The sequence below is a fragment of the Syngnathus scovelli genome, chromosome 18 (assembly GCF_024217435.2).
Source record: "Syngnathus scovelli strain Florida chromosome 18, RoL_Ssco_1.2, whole genome shotgun sequence".
Classification (NCBI taxonomy): Eukaryota; Metazoa; Chordata; class Actinopteri; order Syngnathiformes; family Syngnathidae; genus Syngnathus; species Syngnathus scovelli.
The window spans coordinates 8,811,260-8,823,373 of NC_090864.1; the positions used below are offsets into that span (position 1 = coordinate 8,811,260).

Sequence of the window (12,114 nt, forward strand, 5' to 3'; positions counted from 1 at the left end):
TGAGCGAGAAAGAGAGAGAGGGAGGACAGGAGGTTCTGACCATAATCCCATTATCCAGAGTGGCACCTTGTCTGACATACAGGACCAAAATAAATTTAGGGAGTTTATTTGGACTCCGTTGAGTGAATTTGAAACGTTTTATTCAAGGTCCCTTATTAAACAAAAAAAAAATCGAAAGAAATGTTCATATCATTGCTAACAAGACAAAAAGCAGTTAAGCCTTCTTGGTACCGACTGATGTTTGTGCCGACTGATCTGGTGACGACTGCCAGAGAAGGGAATTATTCAGGTTTAAGGAATTAATTGCGTCAGTCCGTTGTTTGTTGATGTGAGAGTCAGACAGCACCAGAGTCGCCCGGGATTCAGGAGCAACAAAATTGTGTAAAAAAGGAATATCAGCAGATATTTTGACAGAAGCCTTCACAGCACTCGGCCATGTTTACAAGGTTAAAGGCGCTTGTTGGGGCTCCTGAGCCTCCACCAGCTGGAGCAGCTAAGGTAAGTAAGCCTTTCACTTACTCTGAAAACTATTTTGAGTCGTGCTCCTGAACATTGTCCATTTGCGTTATATTCTCAGCAATATTAGACAAATGGATTTAGCTTCATTTTGTGTCCATAGCCTCCTGAAATCAAGGAGACCCCTCAACCAAAAGCGGAGACAAAGCAAGAGGAACCAGCAAAAGAGAACAAAAAAGATGAGGAAAAGAAAGAGGAACCAGCAAAAGAAAGCCAGAACAAAAAAGAGGAGGAAAAGAAAGAGGAAGAACCCAAGAAAGAAGAACCAAAGCCAGGTAAAGAAAAATACCATCAAACTTGACCATCACGTTTCTTTACCTCTTATTTATTTATTTATCTATTTATTTATTTATTCCAGTTTATTTATTTAATTCAGTTTATTTCTATTTATTTATTTATTTATTTATTTATTTATTTATTTATTTATTTATTTATTTATTTCAGTTCCTGCCCCAGAGGCTCCTGCAAATCCTGTTAGTCCAGAGGGAGCAGAAGGGTGAGAATAACATTGTTGTCCTCCAGTGACATCAGATTAATTTAATTTAAATCACTCATTGCCAAATCATTAGAAATTAATGTCGGACTGTACATTCTTTTGTCACCTTCCCAGTGACGAGAAAGCAGCATCACCTCCTCCACCTCCTGTGGTCTACTCCCGTTGCACGGACGAGACTCTCAGATGGTTGGTCAAAACGATGAGGGACAAAACGGAGTTGCTCAAAGAGAAAGTCATTGATCCGTACGCCACCTCTCCAGAAATCACCCCGCCTGTCAGTAAGTACGCACCAAAACAATCAACCCGAGCGGCTGCAGTGTGCTTGACAAATCTGCCTTCTCAGCGCCCATTCTGAAGAAGGATGAATACCACAAACTGAAGGAAGAGGAGCGGATAGCAAAAGAAGAAGCGGAGAAGAAGAAGGCGGAGGAGGCAGCCAAAAAGGCCGAGGAGAAAAAGAAGAAGGATGAGGAGAAAAGGCTGGAAGCTGAGAAAAAAGCAGAAGAGGAAAGAATAGCAGAAGAGGCCCTCAAGAAAAAAAAGATGCTCCCAGATATTCAATTCACTTTGCTGGATATCCTCTTCCGACCTTTAGAAGAAAAACTAGATACTGTCCTGGGATCCACCATCGATCCTTTCACGGGTGGGTAAACTCTGAATCCACTAAATAAGCAAAGAAATAAAATGACTGACAAAAAAGTGTGTTTTGGCTCCTCAGATCGTCGTTACATCACTTGGTTGGGCATCATAGCGCTGGCGTACAACTACAATATTTGGTTCTGCACGGCCCGCTTGGCTTTCCCCTTCCATAACGACACGGCCAACCGATACTGGATCACTTTGGATTTTCTGAGCGACCTGATAAACGTTGTGGACATCATGGTTTGGCAGCCTCGGCTTCAGTTTGTCAAAGCTGGTGATATTATTGTGAGTGAATTTATGGTTTTAAGATGGATGCCGTATAAAAGTATAACAAGATTATTTCTCTGGTAGAAACACAGGGCCATGACGAAGGAACATTATCGGAAATCACCTCGTTTTAAGGTATTAAGAGGAAGAAAGTTGAATGATAAAAACTTTTTGACCTGATGCCCGTCTTATTTCTTTCTATGTAGACTGACATCATCTCCGTCCTTCCCTTTGACCTTCTCTGCCTTTACTTTGACTTTTCTGCCATTTACCGACTCAACCGCTTCATCAGGGTAGGTCGTTCACTGTTGATTTTTTTTTTTCCACTTGTAATTATTGAACTGATTCTCTTTCTGTCCCAGATTGAGTCTTTCTTTGAATTCAGTGATCGACTTGAGAGTGTCATGGCCAAAGCTTACATCTGGAGGTAAAAGCCGCAGTAATCGTCACTCCAGGTTTTCCCATCTATATTAATTTTCATATTTTTGGATTGCTTTTCAACCTAGAGTGGCTCGCACCACCGGCTACCTCCTCTTCAGCCTCCATATCAATGCGTGCGCTTTCTACGTCGCCTCAGTATACCAGGGCCTCGGCACCAGTACGTGGGTCTACAACGGAAACGGGACAGCGTATGTATTATTTATTTATCTATTTATTTATGTATTTATTTTCTATTTTTTATGTTTTATTTTTATTTATTTATTTACTTATTTATCTATTTTATTTGTATTATTATTTTTTTTTATTATGTATTTTTTATTTATTTTTTATTATTTCCTCAGTTCATGTCCGTGTTTCCCCACAGGTACATCCGATGCTACTACTTCGCAGTACGCAGCCTGATCAATATCGGCGGACTTCCTGAACCCACAAACACTTATGAGATATCCTTTCAGATGACCAACTTTTTCATTGGCGTCTTTGTGTTCTCCAGCCTGATTGGCCAGGTTGGGATCATTGTAATCGTTACAAAGCCAACAGTTGTTATTTTATGGTTATTTTTATTTTTTTTATCTTTCTAAATCATAGATGAGAGATGTCATTGGAGCAGCAACAGCAGGTCAAACGTATTTCCGGGCATCAATGGATGGCTGCGTATCTTACATGAACACTTACACAATTTCAAAGGTGGTCCAGAATAGAGTAAGGACCTGGTACAACTACACGTGGGCTGCTCAGGGCATGCTTGGTGAGAGTACTCTGGAATCTATATCCTGGAATTGGAAATAAAACTAGTTATCTTAGTATCAAAGTATTGATTATCGATATGTTTCAGATGAGTCCGAGCTGCTGGATAAAATGCCTCTGGTGATGAGAACCGCCATTGCCGTGGACATCAACCTGGCGACCTTCCAGAAGATTGCTCTCTTTCAGGTGACATTTATTCAACATAAAATTTCTGGAGTCGGACACTTTGAATGGCCATAAATGAACTGAATTAAAAAAAAAAAAAAAAAATTCTTCCAGGGCTGTGACCAGCAGATGTTAGTGGACATGCTACTTCGGCTCAAATCAATTATTTATCTTCCTGGAGATTTTGTTGTGAAGAAAGTAAGTACATTTATTCTGTATTGCGCAACATCTCCAAATGATTATGGTGAGCAGAGTTGTGTTATCGTTTTGCAGGGTGACATCGGTAAAGAGATGTACATCATCAAGAGCGGAGCGGTGCAAGTGGTGGGAGGACCTGACAACAGTATTGTTTTTGTCACACTAAAGGCTGGCTGCGTCTTTGGAGAGATCAGGTCACATATTCTTTATGATATATATAATTATTTATTTTTCTGATGTATAACTTTACATGTATTGATTCCTTCATAGTTTGCTGCAGTCTGCCAAAGATGGAGGGAACAGAAGGACGGCGAATGTCAAAGCGTACGGATTCGCTAATCTCTTTGTTTTAGAGAAAAAGGATTTGTTTGATATCCTGGTGCACTACCCGGAGTCTCAGAAAGTTCTGGCCCGAAAGGGAAGGTGAGACAAAGTCATTTTACATGAGGATTTTTGTGCCGACCGATCAGTTGTCTTTATTTTTATTGTCTTTGGGTTTTTTTTTGTCTTTTATTTTTATTTACTGCTGTTTGTTTGCCCATAGGAAATTGACCAAGGCCAAACAACCTCCAGGTGCTAAAGATGAGGAAAAGCCAAAAGGTCTGGCTGGCTTTGGCCTCAGACCACCAACACCAAAAATCATGAAAGCGTTTGCCAACTTCCGCAAACTCAAGGTAAGGCCACTCCATTTTTCAATTTTTATTAAAATGGTGCTTGGTCATGAGTGTCAAAGCATGTGATGATTTTTGAGTTCTAATGCAGTAACTTGTTTTTGTCTTCACAGAAACAACAGCAAGCGTGAGACCTGATTCATTGCGGACTCTGCTTTCAACTGATCAATGATGATCAATGTTATTGCACGTTTTGCAATATGTATTTTTCAACATGTATGACTTGGTTGTCAAGACACTAAAAAAGACAGTTTGTTTTCTTATCACTTTTTCCAAATCTGAGCAGCATACAAGCATCACATCTGTATATTGCAAAAATGCTCACAGTACGGAGCTAAAATATTAAAAAAAAAAAAATCCTTACGAAAGCATTAGCAGCTTCTTGTTATCATAAACATAACTGCAATTTTCTTTCAATATAGCAATGCACCGACACGAACCCGTTGTTATGATTTGCTGAAGATTCGGCGAAGCTTTTGACGCTTTCCTATTGCGTTGCATGGATGGCTTTATTTCTCCGGGAAAAAAAAGAAAAAGTTCTATGTGGTCTGCATTCTAATTGCGCAGCTTCCAGTAGATGATTTCTCTATCCTCTCCTCCTGTGATCACTGTGCCACACAGTTCATTCATCCACATGGCCGTGACTGCACCTGAGCACAAAGGACAGACATTTATTATTTCACAAACAGACTTTAATGAGCGTGACTTTTATTATATCACCGACATAATCGTGCAAGCGTGTTTGTTCATGGAGAGAGATGCACCTGAATGTGCCGAGATCCTGGAGATGACGGTGTTGCTCATCAAGTCCCACAGCAGGAGGTCACCTGACTGGCCCCCGCACAACACTGAGTTTCCATCCCAGCAGAAACACCTAATAGAAGCATCAATGAGGAGGATTTCAGTTGAACAAGTTTTTTTTTTATTTATTTATTCGAGTGTTGATGTTAACCTGAGCTCCTCCTCCGATTTCACAGACGAGATCACCATCCCCGTCTGAACGTCAGTCACTTTCATGAAGGAGTCGGCGCCGATGCTGAGGACATGTCGACTGTCTAAATAGAACAAACCGCTTGAGTTTTCACTGTAAGTTTTTTTTTTTTCTTCAACAGTTTCATTAAAAGTAAGAAGTTGAAGTATGGAGACCATTAAGGATATACAATAGGCAAGTTTAACAAATCAATCAAATTAGACATTTAAGTTAGCGACTTTAGTTTCTGCACAAGGCCTAATTAAACTTGAAAAATGTCATTCAATTGCACAGTTTTCATCATTATAACCATACTTTTCTTTTTAATGTACATATTGGTACTCTAAAAATGTGAAGGGTGTTTGATGAACATGCATAATCAATGCAGTGATTTTTTTTTTAGGGGGGGGGGGGATGATATCATAAAAACTATAGTGCTTTGGCGCCATCTAAAGGCAGCTTAGTTTTAAGGAACCACATTGAAGCAAAAAATGACTTCTTTTCCATAATAACAATCCAACTGACCCGGACTGAAAGACAAAGAGTGGACGGTGGCAGCATGGCAGTCGACTTGCTGGAGGGTTCCGTAAGTATCCGTGTCCCAAATAGTGACGACCCCATCTTTGCATCCTGACACCAGGAGAGTCCCCGAAGGATTCAATTCAATAGCGTTCACCTAAATGTCCCACAACAAAACCAATCATAGTAAATTACATGTTTGATATACGGGGAAAAATAAAAATAGGTATGTGACTCACCCCAGCATCATGTTCCAACTCAGCCAGCAGCTCAAATTGTGATCTCTTGTGACCGCACAAAACACGCGGCTCACACCGCCACACCTGAGATGTGACCGACGACAATCATCACTGCTCACACCTCTCTGACAAGTGAATCCTCCATGTCTTCTCACCTTTACAGTCGAATCCCAAGAGGCCGTGTAGAGCTTGTCATTGGACCAAAGCACTTTAGTGACAGCGTCGTCATGACCCATCAATGTGTCCTGTCGCCTCCCGTATGGGATGGAATAGAAATATCTAGAGGAAAGAACAAGTGAGTAGATCACACAGTCAAATGAACTTTGTGTATTATACTTACACGTTATTGTCCCATGAGGAACACACCACAATTTGACCATCTGCTAGCATCAGGCATGATGACAAGGCCTGAAAAAACAGTTGAGATGTTTCAACTGGATTTACACTGCAGGTGTCCAATTCCAATTTCATCTACCTACCATATTGGAGAAAGACATGCTCCTCTGAAAGTCCTTCAGTTCTTTGGAGAACATTTTAAGCGTTGAGTCTAAAACAATACCAAAAAAAAAAAACTCAACACACTGACAGAAATGTTGACAAATGATACGTACCTTGAGATGTGCTGAAAACAGAAGCTCCATCTCGGGTCACGGTGATGGCCGTCACTGCCCTGCACATTCATGACAGTTTAACTAATATGAATTTCCGAGCAAGTATTTGACCATGCACGTACTCTTTATGGATCTTGTGTCTGGAAGCTGGTGTCAGACGGCTCATGTTGGACCATGTCAGCTTCCGGCTCTCCTCTGTTAAGTCCTCGAAGGAGGAGTCTTCATTCAGAGAGCCTGAGGAACACACAGACATTTCTGGTTCTTGCTTGCAGGTCAAAGTTGGTTGTTGGAGAAATGAACTCCAACCTGGGGTCAGTTCGCTGATGGGTGATGTGAGGCTGGAGCTCCTGGTGATGTTCTGCGACCTTGCCGTGATCCTCTGAGGATGAGGAGTGGTGAAGAGTTGCGTGGGCGTCTGACCGAACTCAAGTATTTGTGTCAGCATGGCCACCCTCTGGTTAGGGTCTTCAATACTGCATAAGGACACAAGGTGGCGGTGTAAGTTCAAGTTAAGCTCCCAACTGCACAACACTTCACTTTTTCCACATTAATTCAATTTAATTCTTTTTTTTTCTTCTGAAGGGTGTTGTGTGGAGACAATGTGAACAATTTCAAAGAGAAGGATGAAAAAAAAAACGTATGTATTTAATGGATTCACTATTCAGAGTGAAATATTTCCAGATTTTATTTCTCATAATTTTGATATTTAAACTTAAAAAATTACAATATTACATCAGTAATCAATTAAATATATTTTTATATGAAAAGTGTTTTCCAGTGCGTTTAAATAATTTATGCGAACTTAGTTTCTTACCTGTCACAGTCAATGCCACCTTCGTAGGTCAATGGGTGGAAGACTGCAAGATGACATCACTGTTAGTTTATCCCACATTTTTCTACATTCCATGATGATGATGCTTCTTTTACCATTATGAGCCTGGACTGCTTCACTTCCTCTCTGCTTGAAACCAAACACCAAATCGATCCACTCGTGCAGGTGACACATACTGACTCTCTAGCGCCATCTTATGCTTCTGCAGAAAATCCCTTGCATCTGGAAAGGAGATTTCATTTGCAGATTATTGTGCATTGTATTTTTTTTTTTCTCTCTCAGGGGGAAAACTTTAAGGTGTACGTGTCATCACACGCCAACAGGAAGTTACCCGAGGCCCAGGATGGGAGGTGGACATCGCCGACAAAGCTTCCGTTCTGCCGTCGGCCCAGCTCAAGATGCAGGTGATTTTCTAAGAAACTGGCATCATTCCCATAAAACTCTGGAATCAACTACGGACATAAAAGACAAAAATGATTGAAAACAAATGATACATGCTGTACAAATTAGTTGCAGCATCATCAATTTCATGCACTAAAATCAATTTGTCTCTCAGGCAAAAACAGAACAAAATCAGCAAGTTGTAGATTAACAGATGACAAACAACAATGTTCAAAGTCAAGCAGCTGAGCAGAAGATCAACTATCAAACCTCTTTAAAGTCCGTCGCTCCCTCTAAGCAATTTTTCCACGTTTCGCCGATGCTGTAAAAGACAAATGCGGAGTTCATGGCAGACGCTTACATTTAATGAAGTCAGTTTGTAATTACGGTAAAATGATGTACCTGTTAAACATGCGATCTGCGTGGTCAAAGCGGCCGTTCTGCAGACACAACATGTGTTCTGGAGCTGCGGGAATGAAAACAAAACGCACAATAAAATATTGAGCGCTTGCTGAGGTTTTATATACAATCTCGGGATGATTAACTGACCTACTCTGACCAGGTAGAAAAGGACGTAACCGGGAGACGAGTAGTGGCTGCCGTACAGGAAGCGAGGCTCGGGCATGCCTTGGAAACGACGCTGAGGAAAGAAAAGTTGGATGGTATTTTATCTTTATTCCTATTTTCACGTCTCGTAAAATTCTGCAGGGGAGCGGATCTCACCAACAGCCGCTCCAAGCGCTCTTGGTTTAACGCTCCAACCGGTTTGCTGAGGTCCCTGAATGTAGCTGCGTTGGTCAAATCTAAAAGACATAAAAAAATTACTTGAGAAAGATAGTTCAAAATTCCTGGCGCTGTCAACCCACCCAGTTGTGCACTGGTGTAGTCACCAATGACCCAAGGGAAAACAGGATACTGAGAAAGGTCGTTGCAGCTTCGGTCAGCCAGGTTGTTGAGGTGGAGGAGATACTGGTAGTTACTTAGGTGCCCGCGCTGCCATTGCAGCATGTAACTCTCTGCTGTGTGCTCCGTCATGTGATTCTCTGGAGAAAAAAAAATGGGAGGGAACTTGTGATTGTGATTGTCAGCACACAAATAATATTTGTATTTCTTCTCAGCGTTGCATTTCCTTCCTCACCCAAGAAAGTGGCGATAAAGTAATAAATTTCATCTCTGTCCGCCGCGTTGTAGAACTTGAGATAGATGTCGGAGCAGAAGTCGTTTTCAGAACAGAACACTTCCAGCCCCTTCAAGAAAGAATATCTTTAACATCTCAATCTTATGTTTACACCATAGGGAAGTTGCACTCACCAAGGGTCTGAGACCATGTCGTCTTTTGTAGATCCGCCTGACTTGATGCAGTTTGATCTGAATGACCTGTTCCTGAAGTCACAAAAAAAGAATACCACCATTTTGGAGCTGCCTTTATGAGACTGGAAGTCGGCGCACGTTTTTCAGACAGCTCACCGGATATCCATTAAGAGGCTGGAAGTAGAGATTCTCATTTGTAACGCAGACGTGGCCAGGATTGGATACCAGAGGTAGGACCATCTCCACCGCACACTCCATGTGAGGCTTCTCTGCGACACTCTGAAAGCTTTACATTGCGGAATCTCATTTTTATTTTATGCAAAATAGAACACAAATCTCAATCCGTATTTACACATACCAGAACTTGTCAAACGATGTCCTTGCCAATCGGGATTGAAGATTGGCTGTAATCTAGAAAGTAAACACACAGAAAATTAGTGTGTGATGACAACTGTTAACATCAGTGAGCGTGAAATCACCATGGCCGTCTGATCACCAAGCTTTTGCAGACAGGATGCTCTATGCAGCTGGAAAATATGAAAAAAATCATCATGCAACTAAACTGACGGGACTTTCCAAATATTCCAAAATGTCCAACGACATACTTGATGTAAAGTTTGAACGACATCCTCGGTTTTACGCCACACTTCCAGCTGAAAGTTCACAGTCTTCGTGCCCTTTCAATTGAAGACATTGAGTTTAGTTGCGAACAGAGAATTAATTTACAGAATAATAATTTGTAAAGGTATTTTTTTCATATATCAACACTGTGGGTTCATAGAAGACTTACTCTCTCGTTTCTGTAGGGTGAAATGATGCAGTTTTCTTTGATATAAATAACCTGCAATGAAAGGAAGACATATTTACGTTTGGGATGCAACATTATGTGAGCAGTTAAAAGTTGGACATAAAAAGTTAAAAAAAAAAAAAAGTAAGGTCCAAATGATTGGGCTAAGTCTTACCTGCTCACACTGAATTGAAATGGAGGATGGTTTGGGTCTATGAAGGAAAAATAAATATATAAAAGTGTGTGAAAATTACAAAAATAAGATATCATATTGAAAAAATATATTATAAATATAGAAGTCGTAACATGTACTCACTCATTGAATGGGTTGGTCTCTTTTTCCACAAATTCAATCTCTTTACAGTCCCGCAGTGGAATCTGCAGGCAAATCATATGAGTGGCGGTGAGTGGGGCCCGCAAATAGCAAAAAAATGTCTGTCTAATATCAATTTTAAAAAAACAACCTTTAAAATTGGTTCTGTAAAATCTTCTGGGTCGAAAATGACCGATTTGGAACAGACCTTGAATGACCCTCGGATTCTTCTGGAAGGGAAAATAAAAATAAAAATGTATCCCACACCCCATCTGCTAAGATACATTGTTTGTACTTTGGCAATAAAACATAATTATATTCAGTAGATACAACTTGGAGTATGTTTGATCAGCTGCTGGAGGTTCCTGGAATAAAACAATGTAACAGCACAAATAACACAAATGCTTGTAGAAAATAAATTACCTCTTCTTATCTGAGCTTCTTGACACATCATATGCAGTGTGCTGCTCAAAATAATACTCTTCCAAATCCAGTAACAAGAGAGAAAATCTGGAGAGGAAAAAAAAGTCATCTGTGAGGACAGTTTTTTTTTTCTTTCACTTTACTTATCCAAGAAATGTATTGTCAGGGAAATTATCTATTTTTGCATCCATTGCCAAAAAGTGGGTGGTGCGTCATACTAGATGGTCAGGTTTGATAGCTTTTAATCGCACGAACATTGCTGAAAATAAATTCGTTTGACTCAAAATTGCAATCTTTATTGTCATTGCAAAAACATTCTGGTGGAATATAGTCCATAGCATACTGCAGTATACAAATATTTCTTGAAATGCGATGCAAAATTATTTGCACACTATTGGAATACCTATTTGAATACTAAACCTACATGTTAAACAGGTAATCTAATATATTATACACGTCACAATTTGCTTAATCCAACCCGAACAGCACTTTGAACTAGGATATGAGTGGAATATTCTTTTTTTCAAATTTATTATCGTGGTTGTAGTTTCTGTAGTGTCGAACTGCATTGCACTGATCAAAACGTCAACCCCCATTTTGTAGCTGATAAAGAACATTGCAGCATTCAATAAAATTGGCATTTGTAATTTAATTACATAAAAAGTTATTATTACTTTTGCATTTTTGGACCTCATAGGCCAACGTTGTCAACATCCTGCAGCAAAACCAGCCAATAGCAAACACTCCACTTCCCAAAAGCCTGCACTGTCATCCTTCTCCATTTGCACGATTGCAAACCCGTCCAATTATGTTAGCGGCACAAAGACGTTCGGCATCTGTCATTCAGCTTGACTTTGTTCTATTGCAACTTCATCCACGCATTCGAGAGCACCACAGTCATTCCCTGCAATGACACGTCGCGACACGAAAAGAGCAAGATTATCTTCTACCGACCTTTCTTTCGTTCGTTCTTTAGTCTTCATAAAGGCCATGACTGCACAACATCCTTGAATGGGTCCGAAGCAGCTCAGTCACACGCCTGTAAACAAGGAAACTTCCTCCACATCACGTGACTTACATATGCGATCTTTGAGTCAAACAAAATATCAAAACCCTGACTATTTCGAAATATTTATAAATTATTTCCCTGCAATTTCATGTTTCATGCAACATGCGACTTCATTATATTTATTTTACCGCAGAGTTACCAGCAATTCATTTAGTAATCTTCCGACAAATCATCTCATGTCATACGACCCAGCAAGTTACTTTCCCTGAATAGACGATCTTTGTTTGAAGACGCCTTGACGTGTCAGTGTGCCGTGACAACCGAGAGAAGTTTCCCGATTGTGAAATGTCAGTGCAGTACTTTGGAAACACGCTAAGAATATTCCTTTATTAGTTTTTGCGCTGGAGAAGTCATGCAGCGTTTTGGCAGGTCGAAATGCAGTGGAAAAGAAATCTCTGCGGCCTCGCCTTTAGCTTCTTTTTCATTGTGTCGTGTTTCACGAATAAGGTGAGTACCTCACAATCCGCATGTTGTTTTGTTTTGTTTTTTGGGAGGGAACAAACTTTTTAAAATGAG

The 12,114-nt window shown here is 40.3% G+C and overlaps 3 protein-coding genes across 3 annotated transcripts in view; 2 read left to right on the top strand and 1 right to left on the bottom strand.

The window, feature by feature from the left end:
• The first annotated feature begins 66 nt into the window (after positions 1-66).
• On the top strand, positions 67-5,399 carry LOC125985820 (cyclic nucleotide-gated channel beta-3-like). Its single transcript, XM_049748984.2, has 18 exons — positions 67-498; positions 620-791; positions 961-1,012; positions 1,127-1,290; positions 1,356-1,655; positions 1,731-1,939; positions 2,006-2,056; positions 2,128-2,214; positions 2,284-2,348; positions 2,428-2,550; positions 2,727-2,868; positions 2,951-3,110; positions 3,198-3,295; positions 3,389-3,472; positions 3,548-3,666; positions 3,743-3,895; positions 4,017-4,146; positions 4,257-5,399. Exons 1-18 carry the CDS (start codon positions 436-438, stop codon positions 4,272-4,274), a joined length of 2,190 nt encoding a protein of 729 aa, XP_049604941.1. The 5' UTR covers positions 67-435; the 3' UTR covers positions 4,275-5,399.
• On the bottom strand, positions 4,157-11,616 carry nsmaf (neutral sphingomyelinase (N-SMase) activation associated factor). The gene is given in 32 exon segments (XM_049748983.2): positions 4,157-4,793; positions 4,908-5,017; positions 5,096-5,198; positions 5,639-5,789; positions 5,872-5,955; positions 6,027-6,150; positions 6,212-6,279; positions 6,351-6,418; positions 6,483-6,541; positions 6,605-6,716; positions 6,789-6,955; positions 7,297-7,339; positions 7,410-7,480; positions 7,482-7,536; positions 7,646-7,766; positions 7,966-8,017; positions 8,098-8,161; positions 8,245-8,335; positions 8,419-8,498; positions 8,562-8,738; positions 8,834-8,942; positions 9,007-9,078; positions 9,163-9,292; positions 9,365-9,417; positions 9,486-9,533; positions 9,612-9,683; positions 9,797-9,847; positions 9,969-10,005; positions 10,110-10,171; positions 10,258-10,336; positions 10,530-10,616; positions 11,484-11,616. Coding segments are annotated over 32 exon segments (2,733 nt in total). The 5' UTR covers positions 11,522-11,616; the 3' UTR covers positions 4,157-4,698.
• A 203-nt stretch (positions 11,617-11,819) lies between these two features.
• The window catches only part of LOC125985822 (UDP-N-acetylglucosamine transporter TMEM241 homolog), a 2,987-nt gene continuing 2,692 nt past the window's right edge, over positions 11,820-12,114 (top strand). The window contains exon 1 of the mRNA XM_049748989.2: positions 11,820-12,045. Within this exon, the coding sequence (XP_049604946.1) occupies positions 11,974-12,045 (72 nt within the window). The 5' untranslated portion in view covers positions 11,820-11,973. The remainder of the gene's footprint in view (positions 12,046-12,114) is intronic.

Bases quoted from the DNA above. Each gene is read 5' to 3' on its own strand.
- LOC125985820 (XM_049748984.2), top strand. From the start codon at position 436: ATGTTTACAAGGTTAAAGGCGCTTGTTGGGGCTCCTGAGCCTCCACCA. The intron at 499-619 runs GTAAGTAAGCCT...TTGTGTCCATAG, and splicing joins CACCAGCTGGAGCAGCTAAG to CCTCCTGAAATCAAGGAGAC. The intron at 1,013-1,126 runs GTGAGAATAACA...TCACCTTCCCAG, and splicing joins AGTCCAGAGGGAGCAGAAGG to TGACGAGAAAGCAGCATCAC.